The sequence below is a fragment of the Periophthalmus magnuspinnatus genome, chromosome 9 (assembly GCF_009829125.3).
Source record: "Periophthalmus magnuspinnatus isolate fPerMag1 chromosome 9, fPerMag1.2.pri, whole genome shotgun sequence".
Taxonomy (NCBI): domain Eukaryota; kingdom Metazoa; phylum Chordata; class Actinopteri; order Gobiiformes; family Gobiidae; genus Periophthalmus; species Periophthalmus magnuspinnatus.
In genome coordinates, this window is record NC_047134.1 from 13,257,056 (window position 1) to 13,275,753 (window position 18,698).

General features: G+C 36.9%; 2 protein-coding genes across 3 annotated transcripts; one reads left to right on the forward strand and one right to left on the reverse strand.

The window, feature by feature from the left end:
• Window positions 1-4,739, forward strand: slc14a2 (solute carrier family 14 member 2). Its single transcript, XM_033973106.2, has 10 exons — window positions 1-62; window positions 402-461; window positions 541-706; window positions 839-1,028; window positions 1,143-1,271; window positions 2,965-3,157; window positions 3,317-3,464; window positions 3,601-3,735; window positions 3,833-3,882; window positions 3,958-4,739. Exons 1-10 carry the CDS (start codon window positions 39-41, stop codon window positions 4,309-4,311), a joined length of 1,449 nt encoding a protein of 482 aa, XP_033828997.2. The 5' UTR covers window positions 1-38; the 3' UTR covers window positions 4,312-4,739.
• A 3,321-nt stretch (window positions 4,740-8,060) lies between these two features.
• lnpep (leucyl/cystinyl aminopeptidase) lies at window positions 8,061-18,593 on the reverse strand. Of its 2 annotated transcripts, none has more exons than XM_033973101.2 (22): window positions 18,214-18,593; window positions 16,359-16,453; window positions 15,362-15,564; window positions 15,158-15,269; window positions 14,815-15,072; window positions 14,530-14,720; window positions 14,309-14,447; window positions 14,062-14,196; window positions 13,830-13,950; window positions 13,592-13,743; window positions 13,171-13,284; window positions 12,579-12,710; window positions 12,367-12,501; window positions 11,862-12,022; window positions 11,349-11,437; window positions 11,095-11,278; window positions 10,866-11,022; window positions 10,598-10,782; window positions 10,366-10,524; window positions 10,106-10,246; window positions 9,955-10,036; window positions 8,061-9,515 (listed from the first exon to the last, which is right to left on the reverse strand). In XM_033973101.2, exons 1-22 carry the CDS (start codon window positions 18,239-18,241, stop codon window positions 9,384-9,386), a joined length of 3,105 nt encoding a protein of 1,034 aa, XP_033828992.1. In that variant the 5' UTR covers window positions 18,242-18,593; the 3' UTR covers window positions 8,061-9,383. The 2 variants fall into 2 exon arrangements, with proteins under 2 accessions (XP_033828992.1, XP_055080112.1); XM_055224137.1 differs by lacking the exon at window positions 18,214-18,593 and adding an exon at window positions 17,812-17,830.
• Between the last annotated feature and the right edge of the window lie 105 nt (window positions 18,594-18,698).

Sequence of the window (18,698 nt, forward strand, 5' to 3'; positions counted from 1 at the left end):
AGGGGAAGCAGACGAAACCTGTGCTCACTCCGGGACTTATGACTGCGCAACACAGCTCTAAGGTAGGAGCATTTCACTATTAGGCAACTACCTTTATAATTATCTGAGGATATTTTAGGATAAAATGTTGTTTTGTTTAAATATGTTCTCATTTTTTTTCAAGAATTTAGAAAACTGTTGTACTTACTGAATTTGTACAATATTTGTGGGGGACATCACAAGAAATTCTGTGAATTTCACAGACAAAAGTGACACAAGAGTTAGATGTTTTCTTTAGTAGGGACCACTGGTGTTGTTTTCATTTGTTACTCTGTTACTATTGTCATAAGATGTTATGAAAAAGAAAGACACAAAACAGTTGTGATTAATGTTGAATTTGACCTTGAATCCTGTGTCCAAAGGCTCCTTGCGTCTCTACTTCAGCAGTGCCAACTGTTTCATCTCCTGACAGCCCCTTCACTGTGAGTAAATGAAACATATTAGTTGGGCGTATGCAAATGATTACATACCTAACAGTGAGATACACTTGACTTGCTCCAGGAGCTGCAGCCCCTGATGGCACTTCCTGAAGTAAAGCCTGAGCAGTCAGACAATGGCCAGCCCGAGACCCCCCCAGCACAGCCCCCCCGCAAAGTCCGTGCCTGCATCCTCAAGGGCCTCTCTTATTTTGCTGGAGACATGACACCCTTTGCTAAATGGATGGAAAGTAAGTCCCACTTTATAAAGTTAATTTTATATAATGTTTGTGCTACTGTTTTTCATATTAGATTTTCTTCATTATAAGTGACTTTTGATGGCTTTATTTCTCTAAGTCTCATGTCTACCTCTTTGTATCCAGGACAGTTTATTTTGCTGCAGATAATCGACTGGGTGTTGCGAGGAGCTGCCCAGGTCATGTTTGTGAACAACCCTCTGAGTGGACTCATTATTTTTGCCGGCCTCATCCTTCAGAACTACTGGTGGGCTCTCAATGGATTTGTAGGAACGCTTTTTGCTACACTCTCAGCTCTTATTCTGCAACAAAACAGGTTGGGATACATTTCTTAAAGATTTAGGCTACTATCACTGTGATCTTTACTGCTACTGACTTGATCTGTTTCTGAGAAAAATGAAGACTAATGATTTACGTACTGTCTTAACAGAGGAGCAATAGCAGCCGGGCTGTATGGATACAATGGTATCTTGGTGGGCCTCCTCATGGCCGTGTTCTCTGATAAAGGGGATTGGTACTGGTGGCTTCTGCTGCCCAACATCTTCATGTCTATGATGTGGTGAGTTCTCACAGGATTCAACCAGTTACATCAAGGTTAGGTTATGGTCAATGTTTCCTCTAATTTTTCACGAGTCTGAGCAAACACACAAACTCCCTGAGTGGTCCCATGGACCACTGTGAGCAACATCAGACCTGTGCACTGTGGTCATGCTGCATCACATCCATCCAAGTTAAATGGTTTATAAAAGAATCAAATTACCGAATTTACATTTCTGTTATAAAGACTTTTAATCAGTGCGTTAGCCACTTATACAATGAAAATTACAAAAATCTTGCTCATGAACTGTGTAGTATGTTAATGCTTATGGAAGTATAAATATTTAATTTTACCTATGGAAAACATGAGCTTCCAACCAAACAAGCCAAATGTAAACTCCAATGTTGAAAACACACTTAAACATTTTTTATTACAAAGCTCTGACTTGTATTATGAGTATAAGCCATTGTATGAAGCTTTTGCTGTGCACTGAGTGAGATTGTCCTACTGTGGTCTGGGGGGGGGGGGGGGCATTAGCTAATGCTAATGATTACGCATGAAATATTTGACCCACAATTAAGTCAATAGCAGAATAAAACCACGCTTACCGATCAGCAACAGCATCCACTCCATCAAACACATAAGATCCCTTTGCTCCTGAGTCCATCATGAGATCTTCACTCGGTTCCACGAACCGCTCCGGGTCCGAGATGCCTCTAGTTTAACTTGTACAGACATCCACAGTGTCCTCGGTCGCGTTTGTTTTGTCCGTTTCGTCATGTTTAAAACACAAAACTGCTTCAAAACAGTGCGTAACTGTGCGCCCGAGGGCGGGCCGTCGGAACGTTAAGGGGTTAAACACGTAGCATCATTAGCATCATTAGCGAGTTTTCACTCCATATCGGCCACATCGGCTAAAACTCTGGGAGCGGGACATGAGGACGCCTGTCAATGACGTAGATAAGCTGCGCAGATACATATGTGAATCACATAATTGGCTGGAGCAGCTCGTCACCGGTCACACTCACTGACTCACATTGAAAAATAGCGCAGAATGAATTGTTGTGTGTTTATTTTATTTTCAATTCCGGTTCAATGTTTTTGTGCGCAGCACAGATATTCTGCGCGCGGAGACCGTGTCAACAGTGCGCAATTTAAGTTTAGAGGGAACAGTGGTTATGGTTAAGGCACAGTTAGCAGATTCAGTAATCTAAACAGCAAAACGTAACTTTTACTTGATCGTAAATGATAATAAGCATTGGTACTTTGCAGTGGCAATCCGAGCGTTCATGGTCCTGCTTAGGTGTTTGATTTCCAACAAAAAAGGTGAGAGTGACTAAATAAAAAACTGTTGGCTAATGGTAGCTTGTGACTGTAATGTTATCTGAGATGAACTTGTGTTAACTTGTGATTGTGTTAAAATAAAAGCTCATTAAAGTCTAATTTAAGTAACAGGGCTTCAGACAGAGCAGTACCTTTGGTTAGGATCACACCCCCAGGGAATGTTGATGGCATCAGCTGCAAAGTAAAGCTGCAAAAATACTTTATTCATTATTATGGTTTGTCTTTCTGCAGGGTGACCTTTAGATCTATGTAATATTAACGCAAGGAACAATGCTGCGTCTCTGAGTAACAGCCCCCAACACCCCAACTAAATATCACTGTGTTAATTATGAATAAAATATTTGTGTTTGTTTGTTATTTTGTTTTGCAGCCCTATAGTGTCCAGTGCTCTGGCCTCAATAAACAGCCGTTGGGACCTTCCAGTGTTCACACTCCCCTTTAACATCCTGGTATGTCTGCACATGGTTGCCACGGGACACTACAACCATCACTTCCCTCAGGTCCTGATCCAGCCTCGCTCTGAGCTGCCCAACATCACCTGGGCAGAGATAGACCTGCCAAAGGTATGGCTCACATTTAACATTCTTTTACAAATTATGTCACTGCATTCCAGGGAGGTTAACTATGCTGAAAATGTTACATAATGTCATTAAAAAAATGTCATTTAAAAAATTAGCGTTTCTTTACTTTAAAATGTGTATATTTTGTGTATTTGTCCACAGTTGTTTATGTCGGTGCCTGTTGGAATTGGGCAGGTCTATGGCTGTGACAATCCTTGGACTGGAGGCATTTTCATTATTTCTCTTTTTATCTCGTCACCCATCACTTGCATTCATGCAGTTCTGGGATCAGCGGTGGGCATGGTTTCAGGTAAATTCAAAACCAATGTGCATATAAGTTTTATACTATGTAGCATTGTAAAGCATGATTGAATTGTATAAAGCCAATTAAAAGTGAAGTTGTACAGGGAGCACGCTTGCCTCATACTGTGTTGTTTCTTATGTAGGTCTTGCACTGTCTGCACCATTTGGTGATATTTACTTTGGTCTGTGGGGATACAACTGTGTGTTAGCCTGCATTGCTATTGGAGGCATGTTTTATGCACTCACCTGGCAGGTCCATCTACTTGCCATCACATGTGGTAAGTTAATCTAGGGAAGAATTTTTTGTTTATTTATTAATTTTTTTTATCCCCATCATAAACAACTCACAGTTTATATTACTGTTTATTTCCACAGCATTTTTCTGTGCATACCTTGGCTCAGCTATTGCCAACATCATGTCAACAGTGAGTTCCCTTTTATTTTATTTATTAAGTAGTGTATAGCATAAAATCTAATCTCATACATTACTGCTCTCTCAGTTTGGTCTCCCAGCATGTACCTGGCCCTTTTGCCTTTCCGCCCTGACATTTCTCCTCATCACCACGGGCACTAACAAGATCTTCAAGCTGCCGCTGGCTAAAGTCACTTACCCTGAGAAGAACCTGTGCTACTTCAAAAAACACAAGAAGCAACAGAAGAGGGAGAAAATGGAGAAAGAAGACAGAGAGAAAAAGGAGGAGCAAAAAGCTATTGAGGACGAGGTGATTCAAAATGAAAAGGAACAGCTGAGGATTCAGATTGAACAGATGGAGGAGGGAAACATCATGTCAAACAACGAGGATAAGAATGAACCTCAACCTCAGGACATGACAGTGACTGAAGCCATACTTTAGGTCAACCCCAATAGAACAGCACTGGTATTAACAATGATAATGCCATATCTATATGTTGTTTTGTATATATGTATTTATACTATGTAACATGTATGTCGGTTTGTAGGTATATATATGGACTACTACATGTTTATGTATTCTGCAGAATAATTTGTAAAATGTGATTCATGATGCAATGCACTGCTTTATTTGTAACATTGTTTTTTCATGAAATGTTTATTTTTAATTACAAAATTTATAATATAAACTTTTTATTAAGAATTGTTCAGTCCATGTAAATTCAACATTTGCTTTCATACTAGCACAAACAGCACATCAAACCTGGACTAAACTGGGACTAAAATCAGAAACAGGACTAGAAGAGAACTAAACAAAGTCACATCATGTCTAAACTAAAGTAAGAATAAAATCAAGTAAAAGTGTGAACGCAACCTATAGAGGTGTGGAATTACCTCTAGGGAGAATGTCACATCTGCTGCCTGAGTGAAACCAGGAAGTAAAACTAAGCACTTTACAAAAAAAATAAGAGAATAAATTAGTCAGTATTTTTTGTAAAATCTTAAATATAATGGCGTTAATTATGTTCTGGTGAAATGAGTAGTCCAGCCTGTCATATGCACTTAAAGTCTTATAACTGTCCCAGCCCTGTACACTATGTTCCAGAGTTGTGTCATCAGTTCTTTAGTCCATCTCTGATAAACAGTTTGACTGTTTCATTGGTACAGGCCTGCAGAGGTAAGTTCCAGTGACCACCCCAAATGATCAATATCTCCACAGATCTCTTTTTAGAGAGTCACTGGAGCTTTGCCAAACATGAGCTATACTTTCTTTGCACACTATAGGGTGTGTCAGGCTTATTTAAGGCAACTTGAAAGTAATTACTGTTTATTAGATGACCAATTAGTTATGTTGAAGAGGTCAAATGAAGTAGGGCTGCATGGAACAGTCATTAACAGATATTAGGCCTATCCCATGTGCTGTGCTTTCATCTTCCACCAATAGGCAACATTTTGACGACTATTCAAAAGATATATTTTTGTTTCAATTGTGCTATGGCAACTGTCCTATTTTTTAATAATTATGAAACCCATGGATAGATTTTATTCTCCTTTAGCTTCAGCCCCAATTTTCCCAATATTACAGCAGTGATGGTCATAGTTTGGTAACATGGCCATGGGAGAAAGTACAAATAAAAAAGCCCAATTATCAAGTATGAAGTATTTAAAAGAAATCTCCATGGGTTTTTGAGTAAAATTCTACATTCATAACATGGCTGCAGGATGTTGTTTGTGTATAGAGCCGTGTGTAAGGATCTTTCTAGTATTCTCTTATCTAATTGGATACAGCTGTCTACTTTCCCCAAGTTTTGACAGCCACATGCTGTTTCAGTGCAGCCTGTACACATGGTTGCCTGATCATTTCACTTCAAACATAAACTACCCCTAAACGCTGATAGCCATTGCTTTACTTGGTGATTAACTAAAACTAAACTAAAAATTAAAAAATCGATCTTCACTGAGCACCTATGAAAAAACCCCATCACTATTTCACTATTTTAATTATTAGGCTATTATTTGCATGGCTTTAGAAGTCACATTACTTGAGGCAAGATAATTGAAATCGCCTTATACTCTTTATAGGTCCCTATATGTTTTTAGGTATTTTTTCAAATGGAAGGTTTTAAGAAGACTCCCTCACACTGTCTCACTCTTGGCTCACTTATAAGAACATTTTGGTCCCTCTGACAGAGTGAGTCTACACAGAAACAACTTTTTCAAATAGGGAATGCATTACAAAAATAATAAATAATATATATATTAAAAAAACAACAACAACAAAAAAACAAACATAAATTGCTCCTCATATAGCCTACAAGTTTGGTTAAGTCACCAATCCAAAAAGTGGCTTAACTTACTACATTTTGGTCTACACAATATCTGCCTCAGTAGTTCTTATAAAATCAAGCCTATTTTTACAATCAAGATGAAAGTAGCTCTTATAAAATCAAGCCTATTGTTACAATCATGATGCAGCAAGTTCCTTGTCTTGGATGAGATACAGTTTGGAGATATTTTTTCTTGAGTGGATAGATAAAATATAGCATGACATCCAGCCACTGACCTAGATGTTAAAATGATAACTCAGTAATAAAATGTGCCACTTTATACAATCACAGCCTAAATGTATTTCCTCATCTTGATTAAAGATGTTCAGTTCACTTTTATTTTGTCTTGCTAAAAAAATAAATAAAATGGGTCTCAATAAAAATTTCTTGAACATCAACAATACAGACTAAATAAATGAAATTGATGGCAAATAGGGTCTCATTAAAAATAGTGACTATTCTTCCTCCAAAGTCTGAACTCGGCTCTAAACCACATGCTTTTACTGATAGAGGTTTGGTTGAAGACCTCTGGATTAATCATGACTTAATTCATTTCACATTCAATTAACTGCAGTTCTATTAGGCAGTATTACAATATTTAGCAGAAATAGAAAGAGAAAACCCTTTAATAGCCTAACTAAACTCCATGCTCTGCTGAGAATGGAGCCTCCAAACCTCTTCAGTTGCTGCTGAGGCTGTTGTTTCTGAGTTCATCTTGGATTTCTCCTCAAGTCCTCTTCACAGTTTTAGACAGGATGGTAAAGCAGGCCTCATGGATCATGTGATCCTCTAAAATATAATTAAACTCCATAAAGCATGCCCCTTTATGCACTATTCATAAACTAATTTCTTAAATTTGACTGGAAAAATGCAGAGTAAATAGTTTTTATTTCCTGTATTCTACTTGTCCTACTAGTGATCCGTCTCTTAGGGAGCTTATAATGTGCCATTAGAAAGCTTTAATAAAGAACTAAAGAGGGTCAAGGCTAACTGGTCTGATGAGAGAGACGCTGCTGGTCCATTGATCTGGTTTGCCCTGAGCATGAAAAACTTAAAATTTTATTTCATTCCAAACCATTGTATTAATTTGTACATGGCCTACTGTGTTTGGTTACCACTTGAATTATTTCATTTTGAGACTTTGAAAAGTCTCAATGTGGTTCATGTCAGGTCAGAAATGATTTATCTCATGACTTTTATGGAATCAGGATTGATCTGTTGTTATTGGGAGTGATACAGGTCAGCTCTAATACTAGTGACGTACTTTTTAATAGCCTAGATAGATCAAAGATAGACTACTTTATTATTAATGTTTTGTAAATGAGAGTTTGGTTTTATGATCTGAATGTAAAGAATGAATTTTAATAATGTTGAGGTTATGATTTATGAGTTTAATGACATGGCAAATGCAATTCACAACATATAAATATAATTACTAATTACCTTGTTGAGGACATAGCAGTCTGAGATTTATGTTCTGAGAAATGTTCTGTAGCTGAAGTATTTTTAACATTCTGGGTAAAATGTGGGACAAACAAAACGAAGTTTTGATGCCTTCAAAAGTCAAGGATTTTAGTTAAAATAATACTTCAAATGACTTGGGTTGACTGCAAATACATATTTTGAATGAGACATTACAATAGCACCGCAAAACTGATTTGACAAAATTCTGAATATAGAATAAAGACTTAAAAAAAAGCTATAATATGTTCTTCGTTTTCTTTTCTGACACAAGACACAATTTCAAGAAGAAAAATATCCAATGACTTCAACGCTCTGAAGACCTCTAGTGGTGGATCTAGATAGGCCAACTTTTTAGATAAATAAGAATATATATATTCACTAAATACAAGTCATCATAGCATGAATGTGTACCAACATGTTTATTGTCAAATTTCATAAATTAAAAGCAATGTTTGCACATCTGCAGGCTGCAGCACAATGTTGTCCCTAATCCAAGGGCTTTGATGAACAACAAAAAACATCCTCAAATGTAAGTAACAGTTTACAACAAACAGTTACACTGGATTCAACATAAAGGTTTTGGGCTAATTTTGGCCAATTTATAAATGACCAGAGCAAGAAGCCCAAAGTGCGGCCCACGGGCAATGCTAGATCCTTCATAGAATTTGATCTGAGGGAGTGCAACAGAAAGTTTTGAAATTTGATTTCCAGCGTAACAATACAAAATAATATAAAAGACAGAAGTAACATTGTGTGCACGGTTTGCTGTTACGTTTATACTTACAATAAAATACACAACAAAATAAATATAGAGGCATTTCTATAAAGTAAAGTTTCTTGGTACTGCATGTACCAGTCATATACACAAAGCCCTTGACACATTCATATGCCAACAGGCTCACTGTGTGGCATCATAAGTTAGGAGTAAAAGTATTTGCCCAACACTTGTGATCAACTTCCTGATTCCTCTTATTATTAAACTTATTAAATTAAAGATGTTCAGGTTATTTACATTATACTTACAGGTTTTTACATTAGAAATGCAAGTGTGGTTTACAACTAGAAACCTTTCAAAGAAGACAGCTAATGCTAAAGCTAATGTGAGTTTGGAGATGACATGATGGCCGTTAAATGTGCTCCACTGCAGCACACGTTGCACAGTAGGTGGCTTTATTACATTCAACTAATGCAACCCAAGGTTGCTTTTTATGACCAATCTATTACTAAGGTTAAAAAAAGATTGTTGTCAGTGCTACTTGTGAGAAACTCAGTGGCTTGAATGTTTTTCATGTGTTTGATTATATCTGTATATTTGGCACTGTTTCTGTTAACACATGTGTGCTCATTGTAACTCTAATGTTTTGAGGTGTAGCTTTTATTCAACACATATGGATAAGGTTTTAGTGATTGTCTGGTTGGACACAATACTGAGCTTAGAATAACACAGGAGCAAATTGGTCAACAGCATAAAGTGTGAGGAGTGTGAATTGGATCTGACAGAAGCCCATCAGACACACAATCAAGGGCCGCCCTGAGCTAAAATCTAGTACTAAAAGGGCCAACGTCAACAACATCACCTTGTTTACCTCAAGACTAGGTCTTAAAGTCTAACTTAGGCTTTGGTTATGTTCCTGGCCTGAGTAAGAAGGGGACTGGGACGTTAGCCTTCAATAGTGCAAACTCTGCTTTTGTCTTGAGAACATGTCCAGTATGGAGTAAGTTACTAGAGGCATTTTCTGAGCGAGGCCAGGTTAGTGTCTATCCAGCGCTGGTTGAGTTTAATGGTCTCCAAAGCCTCTTGTACACTCCTCATGCTGGACCCACGCTCCTTCAGGCTGGAAAAGAAACTCTGCACCTGAAAAACATATTGTGATGAAAGTGGGTGACACAATCATGTTAATAGGGCTGCCGACTAAAATGGGGGCGCGGCAAAAGCTCTCAAAACTATCATATCTCTATGTATCTGACCCAACTGCACTCACAAGACTACAACTGCACAGGAGTTCATGCAAACACAATTATTTATGCAGAGAAAAGTACTAGGAAACAATGTATTTGTATAAAGATAGATTAAACTTGTGTTTTTTGTATTTACATGTACATGTCACAAATTCTTCAGCTAACTCGTTCACTCAATAACTTCTCCATTTTGCTATTGTCTCATTTAAATCATCTAAACAAAATGACTAGTTATACACATTTCGATCAACTAAGAAGCCACAGACCAATTAATAGACTAAAGGCCTACACATTAATATATGAGCATTTATTATATAACATGGTGATCAGCCTACCTGGTCAAGATGTGTCTTAGTGGAAAACTGAGAGGTTGCAGACTTGATAATTCTTTGAATTGCAAATGATCCAACTGGAAATCTACCAAGAGAAATACAACATAGTGTAAAAAATACTTAAATTACTTTGACCAGAAAATATTTATCTTACTTTTCTATAAGCCTGTCCCAGTTTTCTTGAATAAAATCCCAAGCAAACAAGTAACCAGCAAAGCCATTACACACAGTGCCAATGACTAAAGGCAACTCCTGAGTCTGAACTATTTGACCTCTGAGTCCTTCCTGTAAAATCCTGGAAAAGGAACAAAAATACAATTAATTATTAGTTAATTACCAGACATTCATGACATGTACATTTTCTCAATTAACAAACAGAATATTTTAAATGATTAAAAGCACAAATGTGCTTACCAAATAATCTGTTGAGGGTTTTGGGTAGAGGCCAAGCCCTTTAGCATTTTTCTTTTTTCTGAATCATAGCTTGCTTTTCCGTATAGAGTCAACAGAGTAGACCAGTCATCTGACTGTGCAGCTACATTGAAAACAACTTGTTGCAAATCCCCAGGGATGCTGAAATGAACACAGTAATACAGTTACAGATACTAGTTTCTTGTGCACACACAGAATATTAACATTTGCTTACGTTGCAGTCCCATTAGATTCAACATAGTTTTTGAAAATGTCTTTGGCCTGTTTAATGCAACTTTCTTCATTAAAATGACAAGCTGTCTCCAGCAGTGCTGAGCGCAGTTCTTGTTTTGATACACTCTCTATTTCACCCCATGTTTGGTTCTGAATTAAAGCTCCAAACAGACTGAGAATATACCCCTGGAGAATAGACATTAATGTTACAATATGTACAAACTATTTTTCATTTAAAAACAAGATTGAACAAATATTTCATATCAAACCTTTAAACGAGCCCCAAGTTCATGCTCAAGGTGCTTATCAAGCAGTCTGTAAATGGTGTTAAGTTGTAATAACGCTTCTGTGACTGGAGTGGTATCAGTCTCATTGGACAAATATTTCAGGAGCTGGTGAACTTGATGAAATGACACACGTCCAAGCCTTTTGAGAAGTAAGACATTCATTAATAAATTATCAGTCTTCTATTTCTATATTGGAGAAAACAAAACTCACCTGGAGAGGGAAAAAATGTTGTGTATCAATGATGTTCGATCTTCACTTGTTAGTACTTGGTAATTATTTGCCAAGGCATCAGAGAGTTCACTCCACCCTTCTTTTCCATAGTCGACAATGTAAAAGCCAGTATTTTTGTAATTCAACTTTAACCACTTTACCTTTTCTGGCAACTTTAATGTCTCTGGAAAAAAGTGTGAAGAATCAAGCACATTACAATTTATTAGTGTAAAGCTTACAATCAGACTTTGTACCTGATTTTGTCTTTAGGGTGAACAGTTGTCTGCACTCAGCAGCCAAACTACAGCTGTTGTTGATGTAGCTCACAGGGATGTGCCACAAACTGAAAGAAAGTGCAGTTAAATTATTGAACTTATTCTGTGCATTTCTGTTCTATTAGTTTATTACTATTATTTAAACAACTACTAAATGACTACTAAAATAATTAATGACTATAATTTAATATTAGTTAATCATGGATGGATTGTATTCTACAGTGTTACAACCTCAGGTCTTCAATTCTCCTCCTGTGTAGTGTCTAAATCAAAATTTCTAAAACATGTGCCAAAAGACATTTTATCACAAAGACAGAAACATTATTAAATCAGAACACTTTGTGATCACATTTTGATTAATAATAATCAATAATATTTTTTTGTAAATATTCAGTCAGCACAGTTATACCTTAATGATTAAATGCATTTTAAAACCTTAATTTTCAAGTTTAAAAAAATCTTAAGTTGCAGTCCTAGTGTGATGGAGCTTACCTGGAGGAATGTGTGGCATTATCGGATGTTAGTAAAAAGTGCTCCTGGGATAGGTTGACTTCATCTCCTTTGTGACTGACTGTGACAAGAGGAAAACCCTTCTGTGATGTCCACAAACTCATCATCTCAGACACATTCTGATGTTGTGAGGACAGCTCCACCTAAGATCACCACACACAATTATTAACAGGAGGCAAGGGCATAAGAAAGATCAGTAAATAGATAACAAATCCAAAAGACTTTCTTTTTCTTTCTTTAGCATTTACTGGCCAACTCATAAAACTGACTTAGTGAATCACTTCAAAATATGTTGTGTATGTTGCTGTTTGAATAAATTATGCCAAAAAAGAAAAAAAGATGTCTTTTCATCCTATCTTAAGAAAAGTGTAATTGAGCACATGCAATACATAAAAAAAACAACAGAGGGGAGTAGTGAGACACTGGCAGATTCAGAATCCCAGATTCAAAAATCCCATTTAATAGAAATATATGCATAATGTTTTACCTGTGTGAGACTATTCCAGAGGTCATTTGTGTATGTGTTTAGTCCACTGAATTGTTTCAAGTATTGTATGATCCCTTTCCTAAACTGCTGGTCTCCTGGGAGGGAGGCGTTCAGCATTAGGAGAATAGAGGCTCCCTGGAAAAACAATGTAAAATTGTAATTATAAGTGCAACTAAATAAATCTTATATTTAAACAATTTAGTGACATGGACCTTTTCATAAGACACAGAGTCAAACATCTCCTCCACTTGCTCTGGTGTGTTGACCTCAGTGGAAACAGCATGAGATGAGTTCAGAGCATCTTTCTCCATTGCTCTTAACCGCACATCCAGGAACAAATTTTCCTGTAAATAAGAGCAGATATGTAAAAAAAAAAATACTGTACATAGTGTACTGTATTCTAAAAATGCTAAGATGTGCCTGTAAAAGACTAGCATTAATCAAAAATAGAAATATCACATTACCTTTTATTTTAATCACAGACAATATAATATACTTGATATTTTAATTTCTAAAATTTCCAAAATAACAATAGCAATATCATCAAACTCTCAATATATCTCCTACCTCTAACAGTAGGTGCAGTAACAAGACAATCAAGCTCACCAAAATCTGATTTTATATCTTATTTCTAGACCTTTAACTAAAAAAATTTGTAATCAGGGGGATCATGGTCAGAAAGAAATCAGATAATTTTGCCGTTTACATTCTTTTAAATATTTTCCTTTTTTTTCTAACAATAATCAGATATTGTGTGCCTGTAACCATACACAATGAACATATTGGAGAAAAGTCATAACTTACGATGTCCAGCTCTGGCAAAACATTTTGTATTGAGGTATACTGCATGTAAGTTGCAAAGCCTTCATTCAACCACAGGTCATTCCACCAGCTCATAGTCACCAAGTTTCCAAACCACTATAAACATACAAGTTTCTAGATGAGAAAACTGGTGCTACTCTGTAAAAACTACAACTTATTTTGCCTTAATTAATAATGAACAATTGAACAAGTTTATTAAGAATGATCAAGGCTTAGTGACTACTTAAAGAAGGGGTTAGGGTTCGGAGTTAGGGTTAATAAAAGTAAAAGATTAATAAAAGTAGTTACCAAGACTGAATCATTCTTAATACATTATTTGTTCATTATGAATGAAGTCTTTTAACCCTAGTTATTAAAATGCTATTGAAAACTTAACCTCAGATGAACACTGACAAATACCTACCTGATGTGCAAGTTCATGTGCTACAACTGAGCCAACCACTTGTTTTTCCAGAGCAGACGAGTGTGAGCCCACCAAAAGACTTGTTTCTCTAAAGGTGATTAAACCCCAGTTTTCCATTGCACCTGCCAGGAAATCTGGGATCGCTACCAAGTCTGACAGGAACAATAAAGAGCATGTTAATATGAACAAAGCAAACAATATAAAACACAAAAGAGCTGTCAAAAATCTATTGGCTCACCAAGCTTTTGGAGGGGATAGGGAATCTCAAAGAAGTTGTTATAGAAGTCCAAAAGTTTAGAGGCTGCATCAAGAGCATAGCCAGTGTGCTCCTTTTTCTCTGGCACGGAGTAAACTGAAAGCTACATGTAAAGAGAGGGTAAAATATTTAATATAATATTTGAATACAATACATTGTATGAAATTGTAATTTACAACATATGTTTTCCTTAAATCATAGCAAACTGACTTACCAAGGTATTGGAGACATTTTTGCTGACTGGTGTGAAATTGGCAACAATAAAAGCTACAAGGTAAGTACTCATGTTGACACTGGTCGTTTCAAATTCATCCAGAACCAAACCATTTGATAACTTTGTTGTTTTTGCCTAAAAAAGAGAAAATTACTAATAGAGCTACTGCAAGGAATGTTTTATAAAATGTATCTTATTCAGAAGAAAATGGTAAAAACTACAGGATTTTCATTTATCATTTATTCACCTTGGGCATATTGGAGAGAGCCAAGTAGTCTGCTTTGTGACTGATTTTAATAAGAAAAGTGGCTTTGAAAGACGGCTCATCAAAGCATGGGAACGCCTTTCTTGCCGATAGAGGTTCAAATTGTGTTGCAGCCAGCACCCTAGGGAGAGATATGAAAGTAAACTTAACGTTTCACATTTCAAATAAGATGCATTTAGAGTGAATTCTACTTGTAAACATACTTTTTGTTTCCTTCTTTGTCAGTATATGAGCTGTTGTAAAATCCATCGTAAGTGTGAGACAGGTTAGCAGAATAGTCGATAGTCAAAACACAGAGCTGGCCAGCCTTGAGCTCCTCTGTGAACTTAACGGCTATTTGTTGTTTTGGTTTAAACTCCAGAACAGTTACAGTAGTGGCCTTCTCATCACCAAGCTGCCAAGAACATGAATATGGTGTTAGAACCTCAGCTGTCATCCAAGCATATCAACCTAAAATACATTTTAGATAAGATAAACTATAGACTGACCTTAAATGTGGCTTTATTAATGTTGAGATTCATGCTGTGCAGAACAATGTGTTTGGTGTTATGCCGTACAAACATTGTGATGACAGAATGGCCGGTGAATGTCATTTTGTCCAGGTCTGGGTTGAGGGTGAGATCGTAGCTGAGGGGCCGTACACTTTGTGGCAGTCGCAACTGTGCCCAGGGAAACACTTCACCATTAGTGGAAATAGGATAGACTGGCTCTGAGGGACTGGTCTTGTTTTGTTTAGGGCATCCGTTCTAAAGAGCAAAACATGTTTAAGATCAGTTTAAGTCAAATTTTTATCATCACCATCATCATTATCACTTCATGCTGTTTTCTAACCTTGGTAAAAGTACATTCTGGTAACAAGTACAGTACCATGGTCATAGAGACAACTATAACCAATAGGAGCACACATACAACCATTGTGCGTGCTGAGGGTCGGGAGCAGGATCTAGGAAGGAGGAAGAGTCCATATATAAACTAAATTGACCAATCAAAACACTGAGTAATTAGTTAGTAATTATGCTGTAATATAAAAGTTACCTGGATGGAGAATGGCGCGTGTAAGGTGAAGCAGCAACTCTCTGAGCTGAGCTGCGATTCATAAAGGACATGCCGAGGAGTCGGGCAGAAGATTCACAATCCTCCTCTTCATCGTCCAAGTCATTTTCTCCCAGGCCACGAACAAGAAGCCGAGAGCTACGCGGTTCATACGCCACATCATCAGGGTCCAGGGGAGGAAATGACTGCACAAAACCAGTTACTTTGTTGGTAAATGTAGTATTAGTAAGAGGTAATATTAAATGGTTACATGTGTTAACAACCTTGAGCTTCTCTTATAATGATACACTTTTTCTCTAAAACCTACAAATCAGGCTAGAACTATAGGCAAGGCAAGTTTATTTGTATAGTACAATTCAAAGTGCTTTACAGAAAAAGAAAGACATTAAAATCACAATACAAATCAAAAAATAAATAATCATAAGTAATCATGACAAAAATAACCTTTAAAAAGTGCAGAATAAAAACCTTTCAGTCATATGCACAGCTAAACAGAACCGTGGACTTAAACAACCTGGACTTAAACATTGTCAAAATAGAAGCCTATAAGAGCAATAATGGATTCTAACTTGAACTTTAACAAATCAGTCACATCAGCAGCTTTCAACACTCTAAAACATTCATTACATGAATTGAAGGTATAGTGTCTAAATCAGACTTGGAGAGACGTATCCTTGCATTTGTCTCCAACAGATGTGAGACAGGCTTCTATTCTCATAATACATCCACCCAGGCTCAAAACAGTTCTTTTTAGCTATGCATATGGCTGCATCTTTCTTATTCTGTAAAGCACCTGGTTTGTGCTCTGCAAGTAAATTACCTTGCCTCAATAAACTAATTCATCTATTACATGTAGAAGACTAGTTGAGACAGAATCACCATGGTAACTCCACAATGATTACAGATGTACATAAATACTGCCTCTAGTTGTCAATATTTACTATTTAATATAGCCTTTCATACAGAAAAACAGACTTACGGGGAAGGAAGTTGAGTCTTTGGCCAAGTCAACAACATCAGGCTCCTCTTCAAACATGCTGTTTTCTATCATGTTTCTGGGCAGGTTTGCCCGCTCTACAAGACAAAGATTTATGAGGAAGAGAAAGTGTCTGCGTTTAGCTTCCTCGTTTGGTTCAATAGCCAATCTCATTCAGGTCATGCTGTAAAGGAACTTTCCAGCCCATTGACCCACATGCAGATCGTTATTGTCACTTAAGGCAACTCGAGGAGCCTCAACAAAGACGACTTTCATGAGTTTCCTGTCACTGTTAAGCCTGTTTTTCAACTAGTTCTAGCTAAATTATTTTTGAGGTAACACACATTTAGCAGTCATGTATTTGTTGCATAATAATTATCAGCATCTTCAAAGATAAGCTGGTGGTAGCCTTTAACATATAGCATATGTTATTATCTTTTAAATTGTCATTATTTTCGAGTGAGAGAAATTCATAAATCCTGAAGTAAAGCATTGTAATTCAAATAATGTCTTATACTGTTACACTGCACAATCTGTGTGTAAAGCAGAAGAAGGGTTCTTTGTGCAACCAGCACGTGATTCTCCTGCAGAAATGTCTAACAACCGCTGTGGAGACATTTGCTTGTGGTCAACCACCTAATCTAATAACAAAAAATAGTAGTGGTGGGTGATAAGCAGGCCTCCAATTAAACCTCACAATCCAAACATTATCTGATTACTAAAGGCTTACTGAAGGCAGTTTTAGAGAGTGTATTTTTTAAACAAGTGTTTTCTTCTTTCTGCTTAAACCTTAATATTTTACAACTGGTAGAAGTAGCCACTGTGTTGTGTCTACAGTGTAGAGATGGGCTGATTATCAAAATGTTAATAGTGAAGATATGCAAAATCTAAATATTGAGTGCATGTATATTATATATATATATAAAATAAAATAAAAATTGTTTCAAAATGAAAAAGAAAAATGAAGAAAACATTTGTCTGATAAATCTTGATACACTTTTAAAGACCTTAATACATTTAAAGGCATGTTTTCATTTCTTTTGGACTGACATATTATCTGAATACTTTTTTAAAAAGTGCAACTTCTGTCAATATTAATTTTGCTACTGCATTGCAATAATTATAAACTATTATTTTATCACTGAATGTCTCAAAAAGTAATGCCCATGATAATGGGCATGACACAGGCTAGAAGACCACTACTGGTCCTTCACAACAATGTAAGATTCTACTATAAATATTGTAACTGACCACCAGTGTTTAATAAACATGTGTCTCCATAACCCTGTCTGTGTGAGTTCAGAGAGAGGACAACGGGTTTGAAGGCTATAGTTCCTTGTGTCATAATCTATTATATCTGATTTGTAAACAGGAAGTTACACAGAGTGATTTAGTGCCACATCTTCCTGGCTTAGACGAGCCTAATATAACATGTAAAACCGTATATTTAACTTACCACAGAGGGCTGTTTCTATCTTTATGTTTGCTCAGATAAGGCTTATGCGTCATGGACCTGTAAAGGCGATGGAGTGCGGCTGTCTGCTGCAGTAAAACCTATGATCTATTCAATACAAACAAAAGACGGCTAACAAACAGACTAGCTATATTATTATGAGATTCACCTATGACAACTTGTAATCCTATAGAAGAACATGGTGTTGAAATGAACGGTGATCAAAATTCCATGTACAATAGCAGCAATGCAAAGATGACTTATTAAATGAACTATAACTTTGAAAAAACAAGAGGACATTCACAGTCTTGTCCGAATGTCACGTCCAGTCCAGTGAGCTTGCAGCTAATGTTGGACACTAGCTGGCCCACCGCTTTTATTCTCATCTGTGCTGTTTTTTCTTACCTGAATTGCGACTGTCAAACGGATCCATTGTAGGTCCCTCCACAGCCTTCTATGCTTTAAGATAGCGAAGAATAAACAGCTCAGTAAACCTGCTAAACTAAATTAATCTCTTGTCTGCCACTGGCGTTAGCAGGTGAAGCTAGCTCCAAACTAGCCAACTTCTGACAACTGTACCTCACTGTCAGACATTTATGGAATTTGGTTGATATCCATGACTTAATCGCTTTACCTCACTTTGCCGGACTAATCCATAATTATTAAACTAATGATTGTATAAGCCTTTAAGCGGAAGTGTGAGTACAAATCTGAGCAAAGTTGCCCCGAGCCAAATGACACTTCTGCTGCCTCAGAGCAGTTGTTGACAAGCTCCCATCGGCTCGAACGCCATTGGACGGCACGAGCCCACCAAGGGCGTGGGCTGTCACGTGACCCACGCACTCGCATCGCACAGGATTTATCCTTATATGACGATAATTCAAATACTT